At 44.2% G+C, this 16,656-nt stretch overlaps 1 protein-coding gene across 1 annotated transcript in view; it reads left to right on the top strand.

The window, feature by feature from the left end:
* The window catches only part of PYGL (glycogen phosphorylase L), a 40,581-nt gene that overhangs the window by 23,319 nt on the left and 606 nt on the right, over positions 1–16,656 (top strand). The window contains exons 8-19 of the mRNA XM_026513718.4: positions 1,186–1,329; positions 1,554–1,646; positions 2,339–2,485; positions 2,836–2,999; positions 3,472–3,586; positions 4,058–4,159; positions 4,281–4,428; positions 4,536–4,594; positions 4,699–4,840; positions 6,541–6,748; positions 14,354–14,488; positions 15,169–15,235. Of these exons, the coding sequence (XP_026369503.1) occupies positions 1,186–1,329; positions 1,554–1,646; positions 2,339–2,485; positions 2,836–2,999; positions 3,472–3,586; positions 4,058–4,159; positions 4,281–4,428; positions 4,536–4,594; positions 4,699–4,840; positions 6,541–6,748; positions 14,354–14,488; positions 15,169–15,235 (1,524 nt within the window). The remainder of the gene's footprint in view (positions 1–1,185; positions 1,330–1,553; positions 1,647–2,338; positions 2,486–2,835; positions 3,000–3,471; positions 3,587–4,057; positions 4,160–4,280; positions 4,429–4,535; positions 4,595–4,698; positions 4,841–6,540; positions 6,749–14,353; positions 14,489–15,168; positions 15,236–16,656) is intronic.

Here is a 16,656-nt window from a genome sequence, read left to right as displayed (position 1 = left end):
GGGCTTGAAATTCATCCTCTTATCTTCCGTAAGGACCAAACCTAACTTTACTCAGAAATAACCATCTACGGCAATTCACAGGGGATACGAACTTAGTATGGGGTGCAAAGTTAACTAAATTCATTGAGTAAAAGGTAGCTGTCAGGGTCATGCCTGTTTTTAAGTATGAGCTGATAAATCATTTTTGTACTGTAATTACAAAAACAAACTCATTCACTCTCCCCAACTTGGCCATAGCCCTCCTCCAACCATGAGTCCCTCTTCCAGGAATCTTGCAACTGCCGTCCCTCTGCAGCTAGTTATTTTTTTCCTTGCTTAAAGCTCTTTAAAGTCTTCAGATCACCCATAAGAAAAGTGCAGAATCTTAGATGTGCTCCCTAAGTTCCTCGGTGATGTGGTCATGAGTTCTCGGACGCATCCTCCATGATCTTGCCTGAGGTTCCCACTGTGCAGGACCGTTTGCTCTCATCTTTCTCACTTCCAAGAGAAGGCTCTTGCAGCTTCCTTCCTGGCAGAATTGATATTCGCTCCCTGGGTTCTGAAATTTGGTTGGGAGAAGAAGGCTGAGAGTCTCCACAATTTGGCATATAAACTTTCACTTAAACCCCTTCCCCCATTTTCAGTACAGAGTGGTGCCCCTGCTTTCGACTCTCCCTGCCTCCCTCCGGCCCAGAGACCCCTGCGTTACCATCTCGGGAAGGAGACTGCTCGGTTGGGGGAAACTGGGGATGAAGTCTGAGGCCGGCCGCTGCTTGGGCTCACGACTAACTTTTACCGCATCTTCTCCCCTCCTTCCAAAGGCACCGGTGCTGCCACGTCCAGAGCCTTTAGGGGCTTTGGAGCGCCAATTTAGTTGCTTTTTGGCTCTTCTCTTCTAGCAGGTCGGGATTCAGTTTTCCTGGGTCTTCTGGCCCAATTACCACTCACCCATCTATTTTTCAGCTTCGAAAAGGTTGTTGGTGTTGTCTTGTCTCCCATTCCCCTCATCCTGTATTTGTATGCCTTCTTTAGACCCCTTTACATTTCAGGGAAGAGCAAAGTCTGAGGCTTGGCCTTCAACCTGCCCTCCTCCGCCAGATGTCCTATGAGCGTTAGGCTTCAAGGTCTCTGGGCAGGAGATCCCCCGCATATTTTGGCCACGCCTCACAGTGTGAACCACTCTCACTCCGTCTCTCCGGTTTGAAGTTTTTTGAAGGGAAGGAGCTGAGATTGAAGCAGGAGTACTTTGTGGTGGCTGCTACCTTGCAAGATGTCATCCGACGCTTCAAAGCCTCCAAGTTTGGCTCCACCGACAGGGCCAAAACTGCGTTCGATGCCTTTCCAGACCAGGCAAGTATTCAGTCTGCGAACGTGGACAAAGGCGATTGAGGGTTCAGCACTTCCTATCAGACTGACTCCTCTTTCTCTGTGCTAAAAATGTTGAGTAGGTGCGGTATGCTTAAAGCGCTGACCGGAGGTGGGCATTCTGTTTGGTGCTCGTGCAGCGTGCACGAGGATAAGCCAGACCCCGGGCCATCCGTCACCCGCACGCTGATGCCTCTTCCCCGTAACAGGTCGCCATCCAGCTGAACGACACGCACCCCGCACTCGCCATCCCGGAGCTGATGAGGATTTTTGTGGATATTGAAAAACTGCCCTGGTCCGAGGTCTGGATAGTTTGGGTTCCTTTTCCTTTAATTAAATTGTCTATCTGTGGTTCAGAGATTTTGCCAAAAGCTCCTTTTACAGTTTTTCAAAATAAGTTACTGTTGCTAACTTCCAATGGTTAAAGGGAAAGTCTGCCCGGTGCTAACATTTCTCTGTCCTTACTGCATTACAGGGAGGAAAACTAAGAAATAAATAAATACATTGCTAATGGGACCCAGCTCATTAGCTCAGACTTACATTGTGATTGCCATTTTTGAGTCTAAAAGGATTCTAAGTTAAATTCTCCAACCCCCGAACACAGCTAATTGAAAGTATCCCCACCAGTTTGCAAATCAGAATTTTAAACGTACTCTGTACTTTCTCAGAACATTACTTGTTTGTATTGCTCAGATTTTGCTTTTAATAAAGGGCATGTTAGGATAGTAGAGAAGACTTATCAGTATGTTGTCTTCAGCTTTATCATACAGCTTTACAAATGGCTGCTTCCCCCGCCCCAAAAGAAAAAACCCATATTCCCAGTCTCTGGATGATTGAACCTGGTGGAATTGAGTGTGTCTAACAGTGTGGATGAGCTGTCCTGTTGCAAACTGGCAGGAGCTGAAGGAACGTTTGGTCTTGTGTGATGGGGTGTGCACCTGCAGGGCACCCTTCTTGCCGAGGGAAGCAGCTAACTCCTCTCCCTTTTCCTCAGGCATGGGAGATCACCCAGAAGACCTTTGCATACACCAACCACACTGTGCTCCCAGAGGCCCTGGAGCGCTGGCCTGTAGAGCTGGTGGAAAAGTTGCTTCCTCGACATTTGGAAATCATTTATGAGATAAATCAGAAGCATTTAGATGTAAGTCATTTTGAAAGATTCATACCCCTTTCGAGAATGAGGCCTTGAGATGTTAAGGGTGGTTGCAGTGTTCCCTCTCACCAAACTAGAGGCCCAAATGTCTCTCAGTCATAGTACATCAAAAGTATTCAAGACTGGGAAGGGCTCTGTTAAAGACGTTTTTTTTGAAAATCCTAAAATGGAGGATGGCATCTCCCCAGGGCGGCCTAACCCTAACCGAGCCCCTTTATGTGGGAGTGAAGTTTTCCATATTTGCTCCATCAAAGATTTTGCTGGGGAAGTGAATGACATTATCTCAACGTTGCTTTAAACCTGAGTGGCCAGCAAGGCCTTTCTCTTCCCTTGGCTAGAGAATTGCGGCCTTGTTTCCTAAAGATGTTGACCGTCTGAGAAGGATGTCTCTGATCGAAGAGGAAGGAGGCAAAAGGATCAACATGGCCCATCTCTGCATTGTGGGCTCCCACGCTGTGAATGGTGTGGCTAAAATTCACTCTGACATCGTGAAGACCCAAGTGTGAGTCCTCATTCCTGTGGTGGTGGGTCAAACATTGCTCCATTAATGTGCTGATGCTGGTAAATGCAGGTTGCGTTTGGGGATGAAGGAAGGCCCTGTCAAAATGTGCAAACGTATTTTCTTCTATACAAAGTGACCTTCTCTTCAAAGAGAAAATGCCTTCCTCTCTGAACTATCCTAATTCTAGATTTAAGAGCCAAAAAAGCCCAAAAAAACAAACAAAAAAAACCTATTCTGCTAAAAAGCCTGGTATAGATGTCAGTGCCAGGAAATCATATGGAGGTGATCTGATTTGGGATTTTTCTCCTAATTGTGTTGAACTGCAAATGGATCTCTGCTTAAAATGACAGCAGTAGCTGCTGCCAGCCCCTCCCTCCAGCTTCAATCTCTCCAAGGCTCCCCTTGGCCCCTTGAACGCAGCAGGAACGGGCTCTTTCAGACAGACTCAGGCATGTGTCTCTTCCGTCTCCAGATTCAAGGACTTCAGTGAGCTAGAACCAGACAAATTTCAGAATAAAACCAATGGGATCACTCCGAGGCGCTGGCTCTTACTCTGCAACCCCGGGCTCGCAGAGTTAATAGCGGAGGTGAGCGGGAAGTCAGGGCGGCCGGACGCGGTGCCCTTGGGAGCCCTGCCTGCGGTCCGCAGCTGGGGTGGCGCCAGCCTGCCGTGCGCGCCGCGCTCGACTCCCCGCGGCGGCCACCCTGAAATGCTTGTTCTTAAGCGAGGAGTCCACAGAGGAGCTGGGGGGCGGACAGGACGCCTGTGGCACCCAGGTGGGAGAGGTAACCCTGTTTAGTGAGCAGAGGACTAAGAATAAGCAGTAGAACCCGGTTCCGCGTGAGCCCTGCTGGCTAGGTGTCCTGGTTCTAACACGGACCGCCACGACCCCAGCGCAGTGTCCCCGCACCGCGGTTCCAGCCCCTCGGTGAGGGTAGCCGTTCCGCGTGCGGGGCGGCGGGTCCGCGGTCCCGTTGCAGGCAGGCACCCGCCACAGACTGACGCACTGCTCCTGTGGCTGGACCCCTGCCTAAACCACCTCTTCTTTAACGGGAAGAAAATCGGGGAAGACTACGTGAAGGACCTGAGCCAGCTGGCGAAGCTGCGGAACCTCCTGGGGGACGACGTCTTCCTCCGAGAACTCGCCAACGTGAAGCAGGTGAGGCTGCAGGGCCGGCCCCTCCGGGCAAGAGTTCTGAGGGTTTGGGGCGCCCCAGGGTTTCACAGCAGACCGAGGCTGCGTCCTCGGAAGGGCTCCGCATGGCGCACTGTGCCCGCAGGAGAACAAGCTGAAGTTTTCCCAGTTCCTGGAGAAGGAGTACCAAGTGAAGATCAACCCGGCCTCCATGTTCGACGTGCACGTGAAGCGGATCCACGAGTACAAGCGGCAGCTGCTCAACTGCCTGCACGTGGTCACCATGTACAACCGTGAGTCGGCCGGCCACGGCGCCCCGGGGGCGGGAGGGCGCGCTCGACGGAGGCCTCGCCCCCGGCCCGGCCCGCGCTCCGTGCCATCCCCTTCTACTCTTCTTCAGGCATTAAGAAAGACCCCAGGAAGTTATTCGTGCCCAGAACAGTCATAATCGGTGGCAAAGTAAGTTGATTCTATGCACGGGGGTGCGGGGGCCCTGATGTCCTGCCGTTTCTCCACTTCATCGTGGCTGCCACCTGACGGCCTGTCGGACGTTCTTCCCCAAGGCCGCCCCAGGATATCACATGGCCAAAATGATCATAAAGCTCATCACCTCGGTGGCAGATGTAGTGAACAATGACCCTGTGGTTGGAAGCAAGTTGAAAGTCATCTTCTTGGAGAACTACAAAGTGTCTCTTGCTGAAAAAGGTAGTATCCTCATTCCAAATCGTGCAGGGCCAGGGCAAATTCTAGGGAAACGTTACATGGTATGGAAAAATGAGGTAGCTGGGTGCAGGGGGTCAGTAACTTAGGATAGAAAGTGTCACTCTTGGGCAGAATAAGGACCTCAGCTAAGAGTCTTGAAGTTGATCCAACTGACAGTGAGATTGCTGCCCCCGGGGTCACTCTCACCGATTACCTTTGCAAGTGCATGTTCCTGCCAGCTAGCCAGCCAGAGCTGGGTGCTGGAGGAGGTGGCCCTGAAGTTTTGACGAAGTGCAGATCATGCTCTGGAAAGGGAAGGGGAAAGGGAGAAGGAAGGGGCAAGGGAAGGAAAGGTCTTCCATTTCCAGCTCCAGTTTTGCAACAAAACACCAGTTCCCCAGCCGCCCGATATTCCTCTGGTCACTTCGTGGAATGAAGAAGGGCTGTTATTTGTTCACGTGGCAACAGGGAATGAGGACAGATGTCAGGCTGCCAAGCATGAGGCTTAGATATGCTTAGATGGGCACTGATCACGCATGGAGTTCCCACGTGGGGACAGTTAGGCTGACAAAAAGCCAACACCCCTTTCTCTACTGCTCTTTGCTTATTTGCATCGTGTGCTTACAAAGCACCATCCACGGGGCGCCTGGGTGGCACAGCGGTTGAGCGTTTGCCTTCGGCTCAGGGCGTGATCCCAGCGTTGTGGGATCGAGCCCCACATCAGGCTCCTCTGCTATGAGCCTGCTTCTTCCTCTCCCACTCCCCCTGCTTGTGTTCCCTCTCTCGCTGGCTGTCTCTATCCTGTCAAATAAATAAATAAAATCTTAAAAAAAAAAAAAAAAAAAAAAAAACAAAGCACCATCCACGTGCAGATGCCGACTGCATTCACCCAAGTCTCAAATTGAAAACAGATCTTTCTCTTTTTGAGGTATTTTTGGGTCCTCTGCTGTTACTGTTTAAGACTGTATGCAGAAAGAGAAAAGAGCCAGGTTCTTCCAGATGCAAATGAAGATATATCTAATCCACAAATAAGCCTTCAAAGTAAAACAGAGAATTGGTGCTGACCTTTGAAGTCAAAGAGGGAGAAGGGGGCCTTCTGGCAGCACTAATTTGTGTGTAAATTAGGCTGAAAGGTCGGAGGCTTGGTGTCTAGCCCCAGGCACACCTCAGGTGCACATTTCCCAGCCCTGTAAAGAGGGAGGGAGGAAGGAGGTGAGAAGTGGAAGAAACGCAGGCAATCGAATTTCACCAGATCATAAAGGAAGGGTCAGGAGAGACTGAATTTCAAAGATCAAGAAAGAGAAGTTTCAATATGTTGTATAAAGTTATCAAGCAGAAGAACTAAAAATAAAACCACAACAAAAATTGGAAGGAAGAGAGGGAAGAAGAGAAACGTAGTGTCAGCGTTTATAGCAGAGTAATGGGTGCTCCGGAGAGTTTACAGACCAAGGAAGAGTAGTATGAGCACAGAATTATGTAGCACTGTGGCCATCACCACCCTATAGCACATCCAAAATGGACAAGAGCAGTTGCCTCAGCCCAGAGGAAGAGTGAGATCCATCTTTCTATACCATATACATGTTTATCTTGATATACATGGACTACTTTAATGATCAAAACAGGCCAGCTAGAGAAATACTCCGATACGATACAAGAAGATCTGGAGAGACAGAATCACTGATTTTAGTATACCTTGCTTGCAGTCATTCCAGCTACAGATCTGTCGGAGCAGATCTCCACTGCAGGCACTGAAGCCTCAGGGACAGGCAATATGAAATTCATGCTGAATGGGGCCCTGACCATCGGGACCATGGATGGGGCCAACGTGGAAATGGCCGAGGAAGCTGGGGAAGAGAACCTGTTCATCTTTGGCATGAGAGTAGATGATGTGGCCGCTTTGGACAAGAAAGGGTAAGAGAGCAGCTCCTCCTTATTGGGCAGATGCCCCCCACCCCCAGGAGGGTGCCTGCCCGCCCAGGTATCCCACTGAGGCTGGCTCACGTGAAACGTGGTCACAGAACATCTCCCATGCACCTGGGCGGCTTGGTCTTATTAAACCCAGCGAGTGAACATGGAAGGAGCTTGGGCCCAGGTGCGTGAGGTCCTTGCTATTTGTTATCGGCCGGTGTAGTTGGTTACATTAGTTTCAGGTGTACAATATAGTAATTCAGCGATTCAGTACATCACCTGGTGCTCATCATGGCAAGTGCACTCCTTAATCCCCATCACCTTTTTAACCCATTCCCTTACCCCCAACCCATCTTCCCTCTGGTAAGCATAAGTTTGTTCCCTGTACTTGAGTCTACTTTTTTGATTTTTCTCTTTTTTTCTTCATTCGTTTGTTTTAAGTTTTATATATAAGTGAAATCATATAGTATTTGTCTTTCTCTGACCCACTTATTTCACTTACCATTATTTTCTCTAGATCCATCCATGTCGCAAAGGGCAAGATTTCACTCTTTTTATGGCTGAGTAATATTCCGTTATATACGTACACCACTTCTTTATCCATTCATCTGTCAGTGGATGCTTGGGCTGCTTCCATAATTTGGTTATTGTAAATAATGCTGCAATAACCATAAGGGTATATGTATCCCTTTGAGTTAGGGTTTTTGTATTCTTGGGTAAATACCCAGTAGTAGAATTATTGGATCATATGGTAATTCTATTTTTAATTTTTTGAGGAACCTCCATTCTATTTTCCATAGTGGCTGCACGAGGTTGCATTCCCACCAGCAATGCACGAGGGTTCCTTTTCTCCACATCCTCGCCAATACTTTTGTTTCTTACATTTTGTACTTTAGCCATTCTGACAGGTGTGAGGTGATATCTCATTGTGGTTTTAATTTGCTTTTGCCTGATGATGAGTGATGTTGAGCAACTTTTCACGTGTCTGTCGGCCATCTGGATGTCTTCTTTGGAGAAACGTCTCTTCCCATATTTAATTGGATTATTTGTCTTTTTGGTGTCGAGTTGAATAGGTCTCTATGTATTTTTAATACTAACACTTTCTCAGGTAAGTCATTTGCAAATATCTTCTCCAATCCAGTAGGTTGTATTTTAGTTTTGTTGATTGTTTGTTTTGCAGAAGCTTTTTATTTTGATGTAGTCCCAAAAGTTGATTTTTGCTTTTGTTGCCCTTCCCTTAGGAGATATAAACAGAAGAGTGTTGCTATGGCACGTGTTAGAGAAATTGCTGCCTGTGTTCTCTTCTAGGACTTTTATGGTTTCAGGTCTCACATTTAGGTCTTTAACCTATTTGGAGTTTATTTTTGTGTATGGTGTAAGAAAGTGGTCCAGCTTCACTGTTTTGCTTGTAGCTGACCCGTTTTCCCAGTGCCATTTGTTGAAGAGTTTTTTTTCCCATTGCACATTCTTGCATCCTTTGTCTAAGATTAATTGACCAGATAATCGTGATCTATGTGTCTTTTTGTGCCAGTACCATACTGTTTTGATTACTGCAGCTATGTAGTATATCTCGAAATCTGGGATTGTGACACCTCCAGTTTTGTTCTTCTTTTTCAAGATTGCTTTGGCTATTCAGAGTGTTTTCTGGTTTCACACAAATTTTAGGATTATTGTTCTAGTTCTGTGAAAAATGCTGTTGATATTTTGATAAGGATTGCATTAAATGTGTAGATTGCTTTGGATAGTATGGACATTTTAACAATATTTGTTTTTCAGATCCATGCACATGGAATGTCTTTCCATTTCTTTGTGTCATCTTCGATTTCTTTCATCAGTGTTTTATAGTTTTTGGAGTACAGGTCTTTCACCTCCTTGGTTAAGTTTATTCCTAGGTATTTTATTGTTTTTGGTGCAATTGTAAATGGAATTCTTAATTTCTTGTTCTGCTGCTTCATTATTAGTATAAAAATGTAAGATTTATGTATATTTATTTTTGTATCCTGTGATCTTGCTGGATTTGTCAGTTCTAGTAATTTTCCGGAGTCTTTAGGGTTTTCTATATGTAGTATGATGTCATCTGGAAATAGTGAAAGTTTTACTTCTTCCTTACCAATCTGGATGCCTTTTATTTTTGTTGTTGTTGTCTGATTGCTGTGGCTAGGACTTCCAGTATTATGTTGAATAAAAGTGGTGAGAGTGGCCATTCTTATCTTGTTCCTGACCTTAGGGGAGAGCTCTCAGGTTTTCACCATTGAGTGTGATGTTAGCTATTGGTTTTTCATATATGTCTTCCATTATGTAGAGGCATGTTCCCTCTAAACCTGCTTTGTTGAGTGTTTTTATCATGGATGGTGTACTTTGTCAAATGCTTTTCTGCATCTATTGAAGTGACCTTCTGGTTCTTATCTTTTCTCTTGTTGATGTGATGTATCATGTTGATCGATTTATGAATATTCAGCCACCTTTGCATCCCAGGAATAAATCCCACTTGATCATGTGAATGATGTTTTTTAATGTAGTCTCGGACTCATTTTGCTATATTTTGTTGAGGATTTTTGCATCTACGTTCATTACAGATACTGGCCTGTAGTTTTCTTTTGCCATGTCTTCATCTGGTTTTGGTATCAGGATAATGCTGGTCTCCTAAAATTAATTTGGAGGCTTTCCTTCCTCTTCCATTTTTGGAATGGTTTAGGAAGAACAGGTATTAACTCTTCTTTAAATGTTTAGTAGAATTCACCTGTGAAGTCATTTGGTCCTGGACTTTTGTTTGTTGGAAGTCTTTTGATTACTGATTCAATTTTATTACTGGTAATTGGTCTATTCAAACTTTCTATTTCTTTCTGATTCAGTTTTGGGAGGTTATATGCTCCTAGGAATTTATCCATTTCTTCTAGGTTGTCCAATTTGTTGCCATGTAATTTTTCATAATATTCTCTTATAATCCTTCGTATTTCTGTGGTGTCTGTTGGTACTTCTCTTCTTTCTATTCATTTCTGATTTTGTTATTTGAGTGGTCTTTTTTTTTTTTTTTAATGAGTCTGAATAAGGTTTATCAGTTCTGTTGATGCTTTCAAAGAACCAACTTCTGGTTTCATTAATCTGTTCTAATGGGGTTTTTTAGTTTCTGTATTCTTTATTTCTGCTCTAATCTTATGTCCTTCCTTCTACTGGTTTTGGGCTTTGCTTGTTCTTCTTTTTCTAGCTCCTTTAGGAGGTTAGGTTGTTTATTTGAGATTTTTCTTGCTTCTTGAAATAGGCCTGTATTGCTTTAAAATTCCCTGTTAGAACAGTTTTTGCTAAATCCCAAAGATTTTGGACCACTCTGTTTTCATTTTCTTTTGTCTCTATGTATTTTTTTATTTTCTCTTTGATTTCTTGGTTGACCCATTCATTGGTTAGTAGCATGTTATTGAACCTCCATGTTTTGGTGCTCTTTCTAGATTTTTCTCTTGTGGTTGATTTCTAGTTTCAAAGCATTGTGGTTGGAAAACATGCATGGTATGACTTTAATCTTTTTGAATTTATTGAGGCATATTTTGTGGCCTAACATGTGATCTAGAGAATGTTCCCTGTGCGCTTGAACAAAACGTGTATTCTGTTCTAGAAAGGAATGTTCTGAATGTATCTGTTAGATCCATCTGGTGCAATGTGTCATTCAAAGCCACTATTTCCTTGTTGATTTTCTGTGTGGATGATCTATCGATTGATGTAAGTGGGGGAGGGGGTTATAGTCCCCTACTATTATTGGATTACTATTAATTACTTCCTTCTGTTTGTTAATAGCTGCTTATAGGTGCTCCCATGTTGAGTAAATAAATATTTAGAATTGTTATGTCTTCTTAGGATTGTTCCCTTGATTATGTAGTCTCTTCCTTTGTCTCTCTTTGCAGACTTTATTTTAAAGTCCATTTTGTCCAATGTCAGTATTGCCACCCTGTCTTTCTTTTTACTTCCATTTGCATGATAAATGTTTTTCCATCTCTTGACTTTTTTAAAAAATATTTTATTTATTTCTTCAAGAGCGAGAGAACATGAGTTGGGGGCAGAGAGAGAGAAGCAGGCTCCCCACTGAGCAGGGAGCTGGACATGGGGCTTGATCCAAAGACCCTGAGATCGTGATCTGAGCCCAAGGCAAACACCTAACCAACTGAACCACCCAGGCACCCCTCCATCTCTTCATTTTCAATCTGCATGTGTCTTTATGTCTGAAGTATGTCTTTTGTAGGGAGTATATAAATAAGTCCTACTTTTTTATCCATTCCATCACCTATGTCTTTTGATTTGAACATTTAGTCCATTTACATTTAAAGTAATAATTGATAGGTATGTACATATTGCCGTTTTGCTACTTGTTTTATGGTTGTTTTTATAGCTCTTCTCTGTTCCTTTCTTCTCTTCTCTCATGGTTTGTTGCTTTCTTTAGCGATACATTGGATTCCTTTTTCTTTATTTTTGCATATCTATTACGGTTTTTTGATTTGTGGTTATCAATAGGTTTGTATATAACATCTTATGCATATAGCAGTCTCTGTTAAGTTGATGGTTGCTTAAGTTTGAATCTGTTCTTTACTCCCCCCCCCCCTCACATTTTAGGTATATGGTATCATACTTTATATCCTTTCATTTTGTGGATCCCTTGAGTGATTTTTTTTTTTAAGATTTTATTTATTTGAGGGGGCACCTGGGTGGCGCAGTCATTAAGCTTCTGCCTTCGGCTCAGGGCGTGATCCCAGCGTTCTGGGATCGAGCCCCACATCGGGCCTCTCCGCTGGGAGCCTGCTTCTTCCTCTCCCACTCCTCCTGCTTGTGTTCCCTCTCTTGCTGGCTGTCTCTCTCTGTCAAATAAATAAATAAAATCTTTAAAAAAAAAAAGATTTTCTTTATTTGAGAGCGAGAGAGAGCATTAGCAGGGGAGGGGGCAGAGAGAGAGGGAGAAGCAGGCTCCCCACTGAGCAGGGAGCCTGACATGGGGCTCAGTCCCAGGGCCCCGGGATCACGGTCTGAGCCAAAGGCAAACGCTTAACCAGCTGAGCCATCCAGGTGCCCCCCTGACTGATTTTTATAGATATACTTATTTTTACTGCTTTTACGCTTCCTACTTTTCTTAATCCTACTTATGATCTTTCCTTTCCACTCTGAGAATCCTTTTTAACATTTCTTGTAGGGCTGGTTTAGTGGTCATGAATTCCTTTAACTTTTGTTTCACTGGAAAACTCTTTATCTCTCCTTCTATAATGAATAACAGAGTATTCCTGGCTGCTTGTTTTTTTCTTTCAGCACTTTGAATATATGATGCCACTCTCTTCTGGCTTGCAGAGTTTTTGCTGAAAAATCAGCTCGTAGCTTTATGGGGTTTCCCTTGTATATAACTGTTTTCTCTTGCTGCTTTTAAAATTCTCTCTTTATCACTACTTTTTGTTATTTTAATTACTGTGTGTCTTGGGGTGGACTTCCTGGGATCGATTTTTGTTGGGGGCTCTATGTGAATCCTAGATCTGGATTTCTGTTTCTTTTACCAGATTTGGGAAGTGTTCAGCTATTATTTCTTCAAATAAAATGTCTGCTCCCTTTTCTTACTCTTCTCCTTCTGCGATCCCTATAATAAGAAAGTTATTACACTTGATGGTGTCACTGAAGTCCCTAAATCTATTTTAATTTTTATTATTTTTTTCTCTCTCCTGTTCAACAAGATTACTTTCCATTCCTCTGTCCTCCAGGTAACTAATCTCATCTTCTGCTTCTTGTCTACTATTCATACTATCTAGTGTATTTTTAATTTCAGTTATTAAGTTCTTCATCTCTGGTTCATTTTTATGTTTTCTCTCCCTTTGTTAAGGATCTCATTGAGGTCCTGCACTCTTTTCCCAACTCCCTTGAGTATCTTAAGACCATTACTGTAAAATCTCTATCAAGCATATTACTTGGGTGCCTGGGTGGCTCATTTGGTTAAGTGACTGCCTTTGGCTCAGGTCATGATCCTGGAGTCCCAGGATTGAGTCCAACATCAGGCTCCCTGCTGAGCAGGGAGTCTGCTTCTCCCTCTGACCCTCTCCCCTCTCATGTTCGCTTTCTCTCTCTCTCTCTTCCTCAAATAAATAAATTTTTTAAAAAATCTTTAAAAAAAAAGAATATTACTTATCTCCATTTTGCTTAGGTCTCTTGCTGTGATTTTGTCCTGTCCTTTCATTTCCTCTGTCCCTCATTTTGCCTAACTATCTGTATATGTTTCTATGGGTTGGGAAAGTCAGCTATATCTCCTGCTCTTGAAAGTCATGGCCTCATGAAGAACAGTCCAGTAGTGCCCCTAGTACAGTGTCCCCTGTTCACCAGAACCTCGTGCTTCAGGGGTGTCGTCTTTGCGTATTACACACACCCTGCTGTTGTAGCTGAGCCACTTTTTCCTTCAATCCAGTTGTCTGCAGTGGCTCTCTTTGCCTGTTGTGTGCACAGTTTGGTCCTTGTGTTGTTAGTGAGCCAGGCTGGGGCTGCCTTGGGCTTGAGTGGGGTCAGAGCAGGTATTTGCCAGAGCTGCAGTCACACCAAAGTGCAGTGTACTCTCCCTCTGTTATCTCCTGAGAAGCTTTCATTGGTGGGCAGTGCTTGCAGGCAGACCAGCTGTCTGCCCCCGACCACTGCTGGGGCTGCAGTCTGATTGTTGCATGTGCTCATCTTTCCCTCTCCCTGGGGCAGGAGTCACTTTGGAGTGGTGCTGGCCCCTTTTGGTGCTGCTCTCACATTGTAGGGGGCAGGACCACAGGAGAACACGGGGGCAGGGTGGGCGGTGCCAGCAGGGTTTGCACAGGTCTGCTGTGGGGGCCAAGGGGGGACCTGGAGCAGAGGCCTGAGGGTGGGGCATATGCAGAGGAGCCTGGGGGCTGGGTGCACTGTTAGCAAGTTAGGTAGCGAGTGTTGGCACAGCACGTGTTCTCACAGGGGTCACATGGCTTGGCTGGGGGACAAGGAAGGGAAATAGTGCCCAGCGGTTCCTTTGTTCCTGGAGAAGTCTCCCAAAGATCCCTGTCCCTCCAGCATATGCTCTGAGATTAGTAAACAAGTCTCCCTCCAGTACAGCCCAGGTGTTTCTCAAACTGCGGCTTCTATACTGTATCTCTCCGGGGTTGCTTGCTGTGCTGTCCCTTTAAGGGCAGGGACTCGGTCTCCTGTTGCTCTCCCCGCTCTCCCAGAGCCAAGCCTGCTGATTTTTAAAGTCCCGGGTGGTAAGCCCCACTGATTGTAAGAACTCACAAAATTCAACCCCTCCAGTTTTCAAAGCCAAATGTTACGGGGATTCATCGTCCCCACGTGGGCTTCCCTCCCTCCTGAGGACAGTCCCTTGGGTCCATTTAACTCCCATGTCTCCGTCCTTCCCACCGTCTTTGATGTGACTTCTTCTCCACATTTAGCTGTGGAAGGTTTGTTCTGTCTTGAGGTTGTTTTCTCGGTTATTTACACTGATGTCGATGTTACCGAGCTATATCCCTGGGATGAGGGGAACTTAGGGTCCCCCTACTCTGCCATTTTCCCTGGAAGTCACCTGTCTAGTGTATTGTTAATCACACACACTAACAGAACTTTTTTCTTATCACCCCTACTCTCACCCCACAGGTATGAGGCAAAAGAATATTACGAGGCACTTCCAGAGCTAAAGCTGGCCGTTGATCAAATTGACAATGGTTTCTTCTCTCCCAAGCAGCCCGACCTCTTCAAAGACTTAGTCAACATGCTATTTTATTATGACAGGTGAGTTCCCACAAGAAGATCGTGCTATTTGGGCCATGATAAGGGGACAAGAACATCTAAACCAACTATAACACATCTGTGTAATTAGCATAGATCTGTGATCTGAAAAGCTAACCTACACTTGAAAAATTATTCTCTACTAACTATGCTAGGAAGGTTTAAGAACAAGACCCACAAATCTGGGATTCTTTTTCTCTTTCCACTGGTATACCCAGCTTTCAGATACATCCATATGCCGACATTCTTACACGTGGGAAGGACCATAAAAGGTTGAGGGCTGGTTAAAATTCTTGTGAATAGAAATGTAAGTTTGGTAAAACAGCCATGCCTGACGTTACACAAAAGAGAACCTGTTAAGAGCTGGGTGCACCTGGTGGCTCAGTCGGTTAAGCATCCGATTCTTGGTTTTGGTTCAGGCCATGGTCTTAGGGTCATGAGACTGAGCCTCACATCTGGCTCCATGCTCAACATGGAGTCTGCTTGGGATTCTCTCCCATTCCGTCTCCCTCCCCCTCAGCCTCTCCCCCTGCTCATGTTTGCATGCTCTCTCTTTCTCTCTTTCTCAAATAAATAAATCTTAAAATTATCTTTTGCTTTTTTTTTTTAAGTGGAATCTTAGCACACATATTTTAATGAAGCTTTTTATTGTTTTGTTTTTCCCTTCCAATCACAAAAAATAGGTTTAAAGTCTTTGCAGACTACGAAGCCTATGTCAAGTGTCAAGAAAGAGTCAGCCAGCTGTACATGGTGAGTACTCTGCCAAGCCCTATAAAAGAAACCAGTTTACTCTGGTTAATTAAAATTTTTGTTTCTTTTTATTGCTTCTAAATCACAAGGCCCCATTAATCAATCCAAAAAGAGAAGTGAGGCAACTATCTAGGATATTCAGACCTTATCTACTGGTAGAATCATATCCAGTCCCCCAAAAATGTACAGACCAGAGTAAATTAAAGTTAATGGCCATCAGCAAGGAGGGGCAGTACTCAAGTTAAGCTGAGTGGCCCACTGCCAGCCTCCAAGAACTCAAAGACAGACGAAAGAAAATAGTCCACTCCAGCTCTTCCCTCTTAATCTCCACTTGTATTTGCGTGTAGAATGGCTACAGAGGAAAAGAAATATAAATAGAGCGGAAGAGGAAAATATGACCAAGGGCAAGGACAAATGTGAATGCCAGTTTTGCACAATGGATCTCTTTTGCTAATGTTATGGCCCAAATCCAAAGATGCCCATCTCAAAGCCCAGCATTTGGTTCAATCTTCTTGTTCATTAGTGCTAATTGCAGTTTTCACTCATAACAATTATCATATTGTTAGGCTTAGAAACATGTTGGTAAGTCTATTCATTATCCATTTAAATAGTTAAAGAAAGTGAAGAAAAGGAAGCTTTTATTCTCCCCCTATTTAGTAAGTTTTCAAAGTCTGAATAAACAATTTTAGACTAATTTTGTAATGCACTGCTAATGGCTTTGAGTAGTGTTCTGGTCTTTTTCTTTTTTCTAAGGTTTATTTAATATTTTGAGTGACAGAGAGCAGAGGTTAGGGGGGCAGAGGGAGAGGGGGAGAGAAACTCAAGCAGACTCTGAACTGAGTGCAGAGCCAGATGTGGGGCATGATCTCAGAACCCTAAGATCATGACTGAGCCAAAACCAAGACTCAGACACTTAACTGACTGTGCCATCCAGGCACCCCTGTTCTGGTCATTTTTAATGAACTTTTAGAGTTCTTTACAAAACCATGAAGGTATAAAATAAATCGCTTCTTAAATTCTTTTACATAAAAATTATAAAATTTAGATAAAATATATTTTATTAAGGATAAGGCCTAAATTGATCCTGTTTTGAAACCCCAGTGGAGTATTGGGGATTCAGTGTAAATAAATCAACTGGGGCATCTACCTCAGAAGAACAAGAAAAGAGAAGTAGGTCAGTAAACTGTCCCATTACATTGTTTCCCTGCACAACAGCTAACATTCTACAGTAGTGTTTTTCAAACTATGATGTAAGCCCTGGTCAATTCTCTTGACCCAGCATCTAGCAGACAATGAATGTTAGTCCTTTCCTTCCCCTCTAGTTTAAAGGGAGGTGAAATAAAAGATAAAGCATGGGAACTGTGGCTTGCATGCCAAAATATTGTAATCATAGCAACAATTACCAATTAGGGAATTTACAT

This window comes from Ursus arctos, unplaced genomic scaffold (genome assembly GCF_023065955.2).
Source record: "Ursus arctos isolate Adak ecotype North America unplaced genomic scaffold, UrsArc2.0 scaffold_37, whole genome shotgun sequence".
NCBI classification, from domain to species: Eukaryota; Metazoa; Chordata; class Mammalia; order Carnivora; family Ursidae; genus Ursus; species Ursus arctos.
This window is presented reverse-complemented; position numbering and strand designations above follow the sequence as displayed.